Source organism: Mercenaria mercenaria, chromosome 17 (assembly GCF_021730395.1).
Source record: "Mercenaria mercenaria strain notata chromosome 17, MADL_Memer_1, whole genome shotgun sequence".
Taxonomy (NCBI): Eukaryota; Metazoa; Mollusca; class Bivalvia; order Venerida; family Veneridae; genus Mercenaria; species Mercenaria mercenaria.
In genome coordinates this window covers 3,380,155-3,395,324 of record NC_069377.1, presented here as the reverse complement: position 1 = coordinate 3,395,324, position 15,170 = coordinate 3,380,155, and the positions used below count along the sequence as shown (strand labels likewise).

The window sequence follows — 15,170 nt, the reverse complement described above, 5'->3', positions numbered from 1 at the left end:
CAAGTTTCTTTGAAATCCTTCAAGGGATTCAAGACAGACAGACACAGGCGTCATAACATAGTACGTCCCCTCGGGCGAATAATAATGTTACTGAGAAGGTGCACAGGAAACAAATTGCAGCAAAATAGAACATAAAATATGTTCATAGTATAAGTAAAATTCTATCAACTACACAATATTCACTAGTGAACATTAACATATATAGGTAAACTTAAGAGCTCTTTGATGTTTCCAGTTTTTAACTTATAAATTGGCAACTTCGGAAAAATGCAAACAATGAATTTTAGATTGTCAAATAATGCCTAAATTTTGTGAACACATTGCTAAGAATATTGAATGGCCACCACGTATAACAGTAATGCCAAGGTAATTGATGAATGTCAAAAAAGGGTGCACAGGGGACACTTTTGGCTTTGTGAATATTCAACAGTCCTTTATACGTGAAGTTTAAAGCTGCTTTTGTATCTATGGTTACTCCCTTTCAACAGAAATAAATTTAAAAACATTTAAAGAATAAAAGAAATCTGACACTTAACTACTGAAAAGGTGCACAGGGGACATTTTTGGGTGTATAGACATTCATCAAGGTTCTGAGAAATTTGACTTATTAGACAAGCAAGAGGGCCATGAAGGCCCTGCATCGCTCACCTGACCTATTGACATAAAGATCAAATCATCAAGAGTAACATTCTGAAAAAGTTTCATTAACATCTGGTCATAGATGTGGCCTCTAGAGTGTTAACTAGCTTTCCTTTGATTTCACCTAGTGACCTAGTTTCTGACCTCACTTGATCCAGATTGGAATTTGACCTTTAGTTATTAAGATTATGACCAAGTTTAATTCTGAATAAGTTTCATTAAGATACAATCATAAATGTGGCCTCTAGATTGTTAACAAGCTTTACCTTTGATTTGACCTGGTGACCTAGTTTTTGACCCTACATGACCCAGATTGGAACTTGACCTGAAGATCATCAAGATTAACATTCTCACCAAGTTTCATTCTGAATAAACTTCATTATGATATAATCACAAAAGTGGCCTCTAGATTGATAACAAGCTTTATCTTTGATTTGACCTGTTGACCTAGTTTTTGAACCCACCTGACCCAGATTGGAACTGACCTTTACATCATTAAGAAAAGCATTCTGACCAAGTTTCATTAAGATAAAGTCATAAATGTGGCCTCTAGAGAGTTAACTAGTTTTGCCTTTGATTTGACCTAATGACCTAGTTTTGATCCTGCATGACCCAGATTCGAACTTGAGTTTAAGACCATTAAGGTTAAGATTCTGACCAAGTTTCATAGAGATATTGCCATAAATGTGGCCTCTAGAGTTTTAGCAAGCTTTTCCTTTGATTTGACCTTGTAACCTAGTTTCTGACCCTACCTGACCCTGATTTAACTTCACTATAGATCATCAAGATTAACATTCTGACCAAGTTTCATCAAGATATGGTCATAAATGTGGCCTCTATACAGTATTTACTAGCTTTTCCTTTGATTTGACCTGGTGACCTAGTTTTTGACCCTACATGACCCTGATTCGATCATGACCAAGAGATCATCAAGATTGACATTATGACCAAGTTTCATGACGACAAATCATAAATGTGGCCTCTACATTGTTAAGAAGCTTTTCCTTTGATTTGACCTGGTGATATAGTTTTTGACCCCAGATGACCCAATATCAACCTCGTTCAAGATTTTATTAAGGGTAACATTCTGACCAAGTTTCATTTAGATTGGGCCAAAATTGTGACCTCTAGAGTGTTAACAGTCAAATTGTAGACAACGGACGACGTTGATGACGGACACAGAGCGATCAAAAAAGCTCATCTTGAATTGAAAACTAGCCTTCATGTAAAATGTCACACTTATTTGGGTGCATGGGTGATAAAATTAGCTATATAATTTAATATAACTTAAAAAAAAAACTATTTGAGCTAATGAGTTGACACATTTATTGAATACATTGATTTGGATATAGTTTAGCCAAAACACTTTCTAAAACTAAACAGAATTAAAGTAAGTTGAGGGAGAAGAAAAAACTTCATTTTTTTAAAAACCACCTATATTAAAAGAAAAAGTGGCATTCTTCGACTGGGCACATGCCAAGCTTTCAAAGACTTTTCTTAGAACTTCAGCAAGTACTTGCTAAGAAGTGTACACAAGATATGTGCCACTCCCTTGTGAGTTAAGCTTCCTACGAGGTTTTGCTGAATATCAGAAAGAAATGGTACTATAGTATACTAATGTTGAATAATCAAAGGGCAATAACTTGGAGGAAATCATCCGACCCGAACATGAAGATACTATGTGTATCTCCTCTTAAGGGCGAAGTTTCGTATGAAGGTTGACTGAATTTCAGCCAAGGGTTGTTGAGGAATACTCTGTACAAGGAATAGTATTATAGCACACCAATGTCAAATAATCAAAGGACAAGAAATATAGAAAGATAATATACATATCTCCTCAAGAAGTAAGCTTCCTATGAAGTTTGATGAATTCCATCCATTGGCTGCTGAGGAATACTCTGGACATGGAATGGTACTATAGTATACTTATATGGAATAACCAAAGGGCAATAACTCCGTGAAAAATCATCTGACCGAAATATGAAGACAAAATGCTCTTGGGGAGTGACGTTTCCATAAATTCCAATTAGCCGTTCCCGAAGAATACAAAAAAGAAATGGTAGTAAAGTAAACTATGTTGAATACTAAAAGGACAATAACTCAGTAAAGAATAATCAGTCAAGGGCATGCAGATATGGGCATCCCCTCAGGGAAATGAATCTTCCGATGTTGATAAATTTCAGAAACCAGAAATTTGTTGCTGAGGAACACTCTGGACAAGAAATGGTGCTAAAGAATATTATGTTAAATTACAAAGATCATTTGCACATCTCCTCTTAGGAGTGAAAGTTTCCTATGTAGCTTCTCTTAATTCAAGTGCTTGTCCATGAATACTTAAACAAGAAATAATAATACTGTTTTATAATGTTGAATCATCAAAGGGCAATAACTCAATGGCAAATTATTTAACTGGAATATGAAGGCAATATATGCATCTTCGCTTAATAGTGAAACTTCCTATGATGTTTTGCTAATTCCAAACAATGGTTGCTCAGAAAGACTAAGTATAAGAATTGGATGGTTTGTTCTTTGTTTGTTTGGGGTTTAACGCCGTCAACAGTATTTCAGTCATGTAACGCAGGCAATTAACCTAACCAGTGTTCCTGGATTCTGTACTAGTACAAACCTGTTCTCCGCAAGTAACTGCCAACTTCTCCACATGAATCAGAGGTGGAGGACTAATGATTTCAGAAACAATGTCGTTTATCAAATAGTCACGGAGAACATATGCCAAGCCTGAGGATCGAACTCACAATCCCGCGATCCGTAGACCGACGCTCTACCTACTGAGTGATGCGGGCAGGCGCGGGATGGATGGACACTTAAAAGACAAAGCGGTGTCTATATGCTTCCAATTTCGGGCGCACAACACTTGAAGCAATTCGCTCTTTAACACACTCAAATGTGCGTGATCTGAAAATACTTACACAATTACATGCAAAACTGCAAATAAAGTCAAATATTACAACTAATAAATCATTTCTTTCCTGCATTGTCATACATTATCGAGATTGATTCTTTTGATTACATGTAGAGTTAAAAATATCACACTTAAAACAGTTCTCTTCATAATGTTGTTATACGTGATCTTAGATTTTGTTTTTCATTACATTAAAAATTACATACATCACACTTGAAACACTTCTTTCCTGTATATTTTATGATTTGTGTCTCAGGGTTTTGTTTTAAATTACATTCATAATTTCAAACATGGCACTTGAAAAACTTCTCTCCTAAATGTTTTGCCATGTTTGTCATCAGATGTTTTTCCGATGCAAACCTGAAACGTTTCTCTCCAGTATGATTATTTTTTGGTCTTGTGTTTTTGGTTTTGTTTTTTAGGACATGCATATTACAAACAGGTCTTTCCTGTATGTATTGCCATGTGTGCCTTGAGGTTTTGTTTTTGATTACACATTACCCTTGAATCACTTCTGTCCTGTATGTTTTGCCATGTGTATCTTGAGGTATTGTTTTAGAATACATGCATAATTACAAATATCACGCTTGAAACACTTCTCTCCTGTATGAGTTGCCATGTGTCTCTTGAGGCTTAGTTTTTAAATACATGCAAAATTACAAATATCACACTTGAAACACTTCTCTCCTGTATGAGTTGCCAAGTATGTCTTGAGGTTTTGTTTTCGAATACACATCGCCCTTGAATCACTTCTGTCCTGTATGTTTTGCCATGTGTCTCTTGAGTTTATGTTATTGAATACACACTCAGTTCCAAAAAAAAGTGTGCACTTAGATTTCTGTTATTTTTTCTCGGTTATTTTCATGAAAACTTATAATGTTTTGTTCCAAAATTTAAATCAGTTCGTAAACAAATTGGTGTGCATTTTAGATTTTGAGTTATATCTGAGAGTTAGTGTATGAAAAAATGAAACAAAAACTTCGGGGAATTTTTTGAAATATTTAAACTTAAAAAGTGCACACTTTCTTTTGGAACTGAGTATATGCATAATTAAATGTATCACACTTGACACACTTCCCTCCTTAATGTATTGCCATGTATGTCTCAAGGTTTTGTTTTTGATTACATGCAAAATTACATGTATCACACCTGAAATTCTTCTCTCCTGTATATATTGCCATGTGTCTCTTCAGACCGTTTTTTCAAATACATGCATAAGTGCAAAATTTCACACATTCAACGCTTCTCTCCTGTATGAGTTGCCAGGTGTCTTTTCAGACTACTTTTTTGAATACATGCATAATTACATATATCACACTTGAAAGGCTTCTCTCCTGTATGAGTTGCCATGTGTCTCTTTAGACCACTTTTTAGGATACATGCATAATTACAAATATCGCACTTGAGATGCTTCTCTCCTGTATGAAATGTCTTGTGTCTTTTCAGACCATTTTCTTTAATACATGCATAATTACAAATATCACACTTGAAACGCTTCTCTCCTGTATGAGTTGCCCTGTGTCTCTTCAGACCATTTTTTCGAATAAATGCATAATTACAAATATCACACTTGAAATTCTTCTCTCCAGTATGAACTGCCATGTGTCTCTTGAGTTGTTGTTTTTCATAACATGCATAATTACAAATATCACACTTGAAATTCTTCTCTCCAGTATGAACTGCGATGTGTCTCTTGAGGTGTTGTTTTAGATTACATGCATAATTACAAGTCTCACATCTGAATTTCTTCTCTCCTGTATGTTTAGCCATGTGTCTCTTGAGGTTTTGCTTTTGAATACATGCATAATTACAAACATCACACTTGAAACACTTCTCTCCTGTATGAGTTTCCATGTGTCTCGTGAGATTAATTTTTTGAATACATGCATAATTACACATACCACACTGGAAATACTTCTCTCCTGTATGAGTTGCTATGTGTCTCTTCAGATCATTTTTTCGAATACATGCAAAATTACAAATTTCACATTTGAAACACTTCTCTCCTGTATGAATTGCCTTGTGCATCTTAAGTCTATATTTTTTGTTACATGCATAATTACAAATATCACACTTGAAACACTTCTCTCCCTTATGTATTGCCATATGTCTCTTGAAGCTTTGTTTTTGAATACATTCATAATTACATGTATCACATTTGAAATTCTCTCTTTTATGTTTTGTCATGTGTCTTTTGAGCTGGTGTTTTAGATTACATGCATAATTACAAATATCACACATAAAACACTTCTCTCCTGTATGAGTTGCCATGTGTCTCTCGACGTTATGTTTTTGATTAGTTGCATAATTACAAATACCACACTTGAAACACTTCTCTCCTGTATGAATTTCCATGTGTATCTTAAGGTTATATTTTTTGTTACATGCATAATTACAAATATCACACTTGAAACACTTCTCTCCTGTATGAGTTATCATATGTCTCTTGAAGTTTTGTTTTTCATTACCTGTGTAATTACAAATATAACACTTGAAATACTTCTCTCCTGTATGCATTGCCATATGTATATCTAGATTTATTTTTGATTACAAACAAAACTTCAAGTATTACACTTCGAACATTTTTCAGCAGTATGAATCTTCAGATGTGTCTTGAGCTGGTATTCATAATAACAAACATACACTGCTCACACTACAAGCATTTCTCTCCTGTTAGAATTTTCATATGCTTACGGTATAGAGATTTGATATAACATCCAAAATTTCAAGAATCACACTTAAAACACTTCTGTCCTGTATGTCTTTTCAGATCTCCAGAACTGGGTTTTTTTTTTATTAACATGATTAAATACACAAATTACACTTAACTAATTTCTCGCCTGTGTGAACACTCATGTTTCTCAAGTTCAGATATTTCATTATATACAAAATGACAAATGTTTCACTCAAAATGTTTATCTCTCCTATGTGTCTTTTGGCAGTTTTCACTTGTAACATTGTATATATTCAGGCGTATTGATAAACTACCTAAATTTACAGGCCAAACTGCAAAAATCACACTTCACACATCATTCTCCTTTATGTAATTTAGAGACCATTTATTATTCATAAAACCACAAATTTTACATCTAAATGTCATTCTTCCAAATGCATGTTCTCAATGTTTTTGTTAGGACTAGCTTTGCTATTAAATACCAAACTACAGATATTCCAATTAAAACAATTTTCTCCTGTATGAATTTTCATATGGCTTTTAAGATAAATATGCAGAACTTGTTTTATAAATAAAGTCCACACGATGCTTTATTGAGGCTGATGTATTTTAAATGCTGGTCCATTTCACACTGTCTGCTTGAGGCATAAAAACAAGAAATGCATCTGTCTTTTGTATGAAAACTTATTTATATTTTCTGTTTCACACACTCCACTAGTATTTTTTGTGTTTGTTACATCTTTTGCTTCATCTTTATAATTAGCTGTTCTGTCAGAAGTTCTAGAAGGCTCGACATCCTAAAATGAAAAAATGTATATAGAAAGCTTTATGGCAGTGGATACCTAAACCAAACGTCTTTGTTTGTTTGTTTGTTTGTTTTGGGTTTAACGCCATTTTTCAACAATATTTCAGTCATGTTACAGTAACAGTGGGCAGTTAACCTAACCAGTCTTCTGCTTTCTATACCAGTACAAAACTGTTATTCGCAAGTAACTGCAAACTTCCCCACATGAATTAGAGCTGCAGGAAGCATGATTTCAGACACAATGTCTTTTATCAAATCATAACAAGGAACATACGCCACGCACAAAGATCAAACCCAGGACCATGCGATCCTAAAACTGACACTCCCTGTTGAGCTAATCAGGCTGGTAAAACAAAGGCTTACATAGCCAGTTCCAGCACTGCGACCTCTAGAGTGTTCACAAGCTTTTCCTTTGATTTGCCCAGGTGACCTAACTTTTGAACCAACATGACCCACTTTCAAACTTGACCTTGAAAATAAATATTGGGTCACAACTGTGGTCTCTAAAGTGTTCACAAGCTTTTCCTTTGCTCTGGCCTACTGACCTAGTTTTCGACCCCACATGACTCAATTGATATGTTCAAGACAAACATTTTGGCCAAGTTTCATAAATATTGGGTCAAAACTCTTACATATAGAGTGTTCACAAGCTTTTCCTTTGATCTGACTGGGTGACAACTGTAGCCCCTAGTGTTAACAAGCTTTTCCTTTGATCTCGCTTACTGACCAAGGTTTTGACCCCACATGACCCAGATTCGAACTTGACCTAGAGGTCATCATGACAAATATTCTGACCAAGTTTCATAAAGATTAAGTCGCAACTGTGACCTCTTGAAGTGTTCACAAGCTTTTCTTTTGATCTGGCCTACTGACCTAGTTTTTGATTCCACATGACCCAGTTTTGAATTTCACCTGCACGCTTTTCCTTTGATTTGACTGAATGACCTACTTTTCGGCCCCACATGACCAAGATTTGATCTTGACCTATAGATTATCAAGACAAACATTCTGATTAATTCTCTTAAGTTTCAAACACAAGTTGTGGTATCTAGTGTTGACAAGATTTTCATTTGATCTGGCTTACTGACCTAGTTTTTTAACCCACATAACTCAGTTTAAAACTTTACCTAGAAATCATCAAAACAAACATTCTGACCAAGTTTTATAAAGATTGAGCCACAACTGTAGCCTTTAAAGTGTTCACAAGCTTTTATCTATGATTTGAGGTGACCTAGTTTTTAACCCCACATGACCAAGATTTGAACTCGACCTATAGATTATCAAGACAAATATTCTGAATAATTCTCATATGTTTCAAACATAAATTGTGGCCTCTAGTGTTGAAAAGATTTTCCTCTGATATGGCCTATTGACCACTCTACATGACTCAGTTTGGAACTTGACTGAGTCACAGATATGGCATCTTAAATGTTGACAAGCTTTTCCTTTGATTTGACCAGATGACCTAGGTTTTGACCCCATATTACCAAGATTCAAACCTGACCTAAAAATAATGAAGACACACATTCTGGCCAAGTTTCATAGATGTTGTTTAACAACTGTGGCCTCTATAGTGTGTTCACAAGGTTTTCCTTGATTTGGCCTACTGACCTAGTTTTTGACCCTATATGACCCAGTTAGTTTCGAACTTGACCTAAAGATCATCAAGACTAACACTCTGACCAAGTTTCATACAGATTGGGTCACACTTTTTGGGTGTCATTTCCCGACATCATTTTCCGTTTCTCCAAGGTTTTATGCATATATCCCTGTTTTAGCTGGAAGGGGACACGTATGAAATTACTATATTTAGAAAAGACTAAAATATCCTTTCCTGTAATATAAATTTCATGAATGATCTATGACGTATGTTAAGATTATAGTGTTATTTCTTGAGCTCAAAAAAGGCAGGGTGCTGTCTGAAAGGTGCAGGGTGCTCTTTTAGACATGAAAGTTACCATAGCAGTTGTTGCATTTCTAGATGTCTATAGTTGTTTATTCCATTTATCTTAATTGCACACTTAAAAGAAATTTCACAGAATAAAGTGGTAAATGATATCTTCCCAAAACCAGTAACAGATTTTACAAAGGCTTTTAACTTACTGTTTAGTTCAGATTAAACCATTCAAGCCTTTGTCTTAAAAAATGTCACCAAGAATGTCAACTTACTCATATGAATATGAAATGGTGGATGGTAATAATATAAGCTCAATCTTGAAACCAAGATCATGTTGTAAACAAAAGGTCTGTTTCAGGTCACATTGTAAAACTAATAATTGTCAAAAGTCATGTTGTATTGATCAGGTCTTTCATCAATATTTCATAAACAGGAAAGTGCTATTACAGTCTGTAAAACACATTTATATCCAAAGTATACCATCCGGATACCTGATTAATATGGCCAGAAATGTTCACTTCTGCACAAAGGCATTCATTTGTAACTCCTTCTATCCCTTTGGTTACTCAGGTTACATCATATGTATCTTTGGGTACTCCAGTTTTGGTACTCAAATACTTTTATCATACAGGTAGATCTATAAAATGTGAAATATTGCCTATGCATTTAAAATTTCTGGTTACATGGTTACTGCTCTATTCCTTTGGTTACACATAATTGGGAACTCCAGTATCATAGACCTAAAACTTACTTAAAACTTTTCATATATATCACCCATGTATATCTGGTTACAGGGTTACTACTATATTCCTTTGGTTACACAGGGGTTACAAAGGTTACTCCAGTATGATGACTCAAATCTATTTTTTTTTTCAAATAAATCACACATGTACATCTGGTTACAAGGTTACTACTTTATTTCTTTGGTTACTTAAGGGTTATAAAGGTTACTTTAGTTTTGTTGATTTAAAACTTTTTTTAAAATAAATCACCCATGTATATCTGGTTACTGGGTTACTACTATATTCCTTTGGTTACACAGGGGTTACAAAGGTTACCCTAGTATGATGATTATCCAAGTGTGTGGAGAAACGACTTAACTTGTTTTTTTAAGTAGAATTTCACATATTTCTCCAAAAGAAGAGTGTATAATGTACTTTAATGATTTAAAATTTCTGGTTACATGGTTACAGCTATATATATTCCTTTGGTTACACATAACTGGTAACTCCAGTTTCATATACCTAAACTTACTAAACTTTCATATTATCACCTGTATACTAGTTAATTTTAATTGGTAAAATTTACTTATGAAAAAATATTCAACCAATGAATTATTAGATTTGTACATAGAATATTACTTATGTAAATTTATCTAATTATATAATTTTATTTTATAATTTTTTACATTCCAGTACATTATGTCAAGTTTCCAAAATATGTAAGAGTGAGATCTGTGTGATCGAGTCGCGACAAGTGGGGGTGGGTGCGGGAGTGGGTGTCCTCCTCCCTCTGGGAGAGGGGATGTCCCCCACCCCCCCAATATTTTTTTTTAAATATACATGAAAATATGCATTCTGGTGCTTTCTGAGACCATTAATATGAATTTCAGGTCCACCCTTTTTTGCCTTGCTTTAACACATTCTATATGGAAAACACATGATTTTTTTGGTTGATAGTTCTACAGGAAAATTTAGTTTTCTAAAAAACAAATAAAATAGATAATATGATTTTGTCAGTGAAACTGTTTTGTGTTTTTATTACAGCCGTGATATAAAATGTATATGTGAACCTGAATGTTTAATATAAACGTCTTACTGATCTAAATATTCTACTTTCGATTTGAAATGTACTTTCGGTTTGAAACTGCACCGGAAAAACGGTTGTGCATACAGCTTACTTCCTACATAGCTTACAGAAAGCAAAACTAGGTCCATTGTCTGCTTTTCTAAGCCAAGGAAATTCCAGTTCACATACGTTGTTAAATTTTGACGAATAATTCTTTTTTTTTCTGGCGTCTTCATGTTTTTTTTAGTGTTGGTCAATGTCAAGTGCCCGAATGGTTCTAATACTTTTCTGAAAATGCAACGTCCACGAATAGCATAAATGGTAACCAGTCAGACAAATCGATGATTTACGTAATTGACTCGTAGTCATACAGAAATTAACGCATCAATTTGATTGGTACAATCTCTCTCGGGAAACTTCGGTTAAAGCAATCAAAGTACTGAAAGTACAGAAAGGCTGGCTACCACAAACACTGGATGAAATCTGTGCGGGAAAGATGTTTGCAAAATCTTAGATATTATGTGTTTTTCTTATCAAACTTAGGGGAGCATAAGGTATTGTTTGATAAACCATCTTGATTAACTTGTGAAGGTAGTGTAAGGATATTACAGACTATAGATTGTGAAAAAAATACTTTGTGTTTGCTTCATTGGGGATAACATAATTAGTGAGACAAACGGTACATAATTCTCATCTGGGAATCTGAAACCACAAAAATTAATATTTTACAAAAAAGTCAGGTTCCGAGAACCGTTATCCAATCACACCACATAGGACAACGACCGATATTCATAGTTTATTCGAGAAATGTAGTTTATCAAATGTAACCCATGGTTTACGGTCGATATATTAGGATTTAAAAAAAAAACAACTATGGATTTCGGGTGTGAACCTGCATTTATGAACATGAACCCCTGTTTACTGGCGACCGTGTGCCTAAGTCTATGATCGTGATAGTTTACAGACATTACTAAGTTAAAAAATGGTAAAATAAATATTGAAAATCGAAATATGTCTCTGAACTATTCAGATGATTATTTCATCAGTATCTTAAGCGTAATGAATTTTATGGTAGAGTGTCGTCCAAAGCAAATTTCGCATTCATTAAGTGACGAAACTCAATTTGACAAACAATATTTTCTTTAAGAAACTCTGAGCTTCGTGGAATTATGTACCCATTTAAGATTAATTGCAAATGATTAAGATTAGTTTCACACTAAGTCTAAATAAGTTATAAATCTTATTGAAACAATTCATTAATGAGTTACAAACTATAAGGCCGGATATTTTGCAGTCATGCTTGAAAATTACAATGATAACCAGATGGCGTCATACCAATCTGTATGCAACACAGGAGCTCGAGGTCAGGAATGTAGGTTTTTCGGCCTCGTCAGATCTTTATGTATTGCCGGATCTTCCGGCCTTTATGAATATGATCCAAAGCTTCCATAATCAAAACTTAAAAAAAAAAGAACTGAATAGGAATGCGTTAATGGGATAGAAGAAACAGTACGGGCAATATGCAACAAGAAAAAAAGACGCGAAAGTGATTATCTCATTAGGTTTACCTAGATTCGATAAAAAGCTAAATAGGAAGATTGAAAGAATCAACAATAACATTAAAGAAAAATTCGTCGATTCGCATCAGGTCAAATAATGTGATAATTCAAATTTGTTTTATAAAGGTGAGGCCTACAGAGGAGTGTTAGAACGAGACGGTCTGTATCTTTCGAAACTTGGAACAAACATGCTCAGCAAAAACATCAAAGCATGTCTCATGAAAGCTCTAAATATGAAACACAGCAACTATGGTCAACAGCCTAAAACAAAAGTGGGTCCCTACAACAATGCACAAAGTAATCATGTAAGAAATAGGTGGCGCTATTAAATCGGTGGCGCTGTATTAAATATGGACTGGTAATCAACAATATAAGACTATTGAAGTGATGTGTTAAAACCTTTACAGAACCAGATATGAAAATAACACAGGAAGAAATAAATGATGCTATAGGGGAACCTGAAAAGAAACAAAGCGTGTGGGCTTGGTGGAATTTCAAATGAAATGATAATAAACGGGAACACTTTATTGATGCCATACTTACATCGCTTGTTCAATGCTGTTTTTGAGTCATCCATTTATCCAGATAATTGGTCAACATCTTATATAAAATCTTTACTCAAGAAAAACGATCCTAAATTACCAGAAAACTACAGAGGAGTAGCTATATCATTTTAAACAACAGATTTAACAAGTTCCTTTCTGATCACAACATCAGAGACGAATGCCAAATTTGTTTTTTCTGAAAACGCAAGAACTTCGAACCACATGTTTGTTTTAAAGACCATATTGACAGATACAAGTATGCGAAAGGAAAATAAAACTGTATACATGCTTCGTAGATCTAAGGAAAGCATTTGATTCAGTAATTCATCCAGCGGTCAAACTTAAACTATTAGATATAGGCATCGGAGGACTCTTCTTTAAAATAATTTCAAGCATGTACTATAAATCCTCAATGACAGTGAAGGCAGGCAATTCATTAACTGATTCGTTCCAGTCGTACATTGGAGTCAAACAAGTATACGTATTGAGTCACAATTTCTTCAAAATATTCATGAATGACTTTCCAATTCAATTCAATAAATGGCAAGACCAAATCAATATTAACGGTCAGATAATGACTTGATGTACGCACATCCTCCTTGCTTCTACCATAGAAGGTCTACAACAGAAAATTTACATCGTTATTGCGACGAGTGGGCACTAGAAGTAAACACTGATAAAACCAAGGTTATGATATTCAATAAGCAAGGTCGATTTATCAAAGAACAGTTTAACTGCAATAACAACAACATCGAATGTGTTCAGCATTACAACTATCTTGGCCTGATATTCTCGGTAAACGGTGGGTTCGCAAAGGCTAAAGACGATCTATATAAAAAGAGCATCAAGGCATCCTTTAAAATGTCGAAATTAACTATACTGTCTAATCCTACTATTGATACAAGTTTACACTTGTTTGACGCTATGGATAAACCAACTTTTTAAATGGAGCTGAAACATGGGGTGAGATAAATACTTATTCAAAAAAGTGCAAAAATAGTGCAACCATCGACAAGTTGTTCAAGGACAATATTGCAGACAAAAAAAAAAACAAAGACAAATATCAAACAGGGAATGCCACGTACCAAAATCGCAGCCTTCCCAAAACGAAACCTACAGCACGCAGACGTGCACACCACAAACACACACACACACATACACATACACGTGCACACACACAAAGCCAACACACGAGGACAAAACGAACAAACAAAGGAACACACACACATACACGCGCACACATACAAAGCCTACACAAGAGGACAAAACGAACAAACAAAGGAACACAGTGGGGCACCGCCTTGGAACGGTCAGTGGCAAAAACACCACTGGGGAGATTAAACCGGTTTATGGTGCGCACCCAACCTCACTCTTACCCCCACCATGTTCCAAAGACACGGGACAGTGTAAATAAAAGTAATCCCCTCCAGGTGAATCTCTAACACACGTAATGGAAACAAAAAGGCATGGCATGTAAAACACAAAAATGCTCGTGTATAAAAATATAAAAAGCAAACCTTTAGAACCAAAAACGTATGTACTCAATGCCTTTTCAGAAGACAGAGCAACAAAAGAAACATCCTTAAGGGCCCGACGAAAGTCTCAAATCAGATACCTAAAATATATCTCAGAAGTTCAGAAAAGTGCATCTAATATAGCGGTTTTGTCAGAAACAGGCAGATATCCGATGTACATTAGCATTATTGTTACTATCTCAAATTATCTCCATAGACTAGAAAATTCGCAAAATTTGTTATTAAGAAATGCATAGTTTCACAAAATCTGAATTAAGCTGGTCTACATTCATGGTTTTCAATTGCTACTTACTTACTTACTTAAACGTGTTAACTTTGACAGTCACTTAAACAATATTCTGTGGAAGAATTTTCTAAAGTCGTTGCTCAGTAGTTTGTTAATGAATGGACAAATATAAAAATGGTGCCTGGAAAACTGGAAACGTATTTTAATTTCAGAATGTTATTTGGCAAAGAACATTATTTGTCAGTATTGAATGATTTTAAACTGCGTCAAATATATTGTAAATTTACAATCAGTGCTCATAATTTACATATTGAAACTGGCAAGCATAATAACATTAAACGAGAGGATAGATTTTGTTCTACATGTAAAGTTATTGAGAACGAAATGCTCTTCTTATATTACATTTTTCAATCAACGCCAATCTTAGAATTCAGTTATTAAAATTAGTACACAAGCTAAACATTAATATGATGGTAAAGGAGTTTCTAAAAAAAAAGCTTATCAGATTACTACTCGATGCCTAGCTTTTGTAAAAAATGTATTGTAATCACTTGCTATTTGTTGAATAAAATATTGTTTAAA

General features: G+C 34.5%; 1 protein-coding gene across 2 annotated transcripts; it reads right to left on the bottom strand.

Moving 5' to 3' along the window:
* Positions 1–3,615: 3,615 nt before the first annotated feature.
* LOC123536574 (zinc finger protein 84-like) lies at positions 3,616–10,995 on the bottom strand. Of its 2 annotated transcripts, none has more exons than XM_053528793.1 (2): positions 10,836–10,995; positions 3,616–7,030 (listed from the first exon to the last, which is right to left on the bottom strand). In XM_053528793.1, the coding sequence occupies exon 2, from the start codon at positions 6,080–6,082 to the stop codon at positions 4,796–4,798; it is 1,287 nt and encodes a 428-aa protein (XP_053384768.1). In that variant the 5' UTR covers positions 6,083–7,030; positions 10,836–10,995; the 3' UTR covers positions 3,616–4,795. The 2 variants fall into 2 exon arrangements, with proteins under 2 accessions (XP_053384768.1, XP_053384769.1); XM_053528794.1 differs by having other exon boundaries at positions 10,852–10,995.
* Between the last annotated feature and the right edge of the window lie 4,175 nt (positions 10,996–15,170).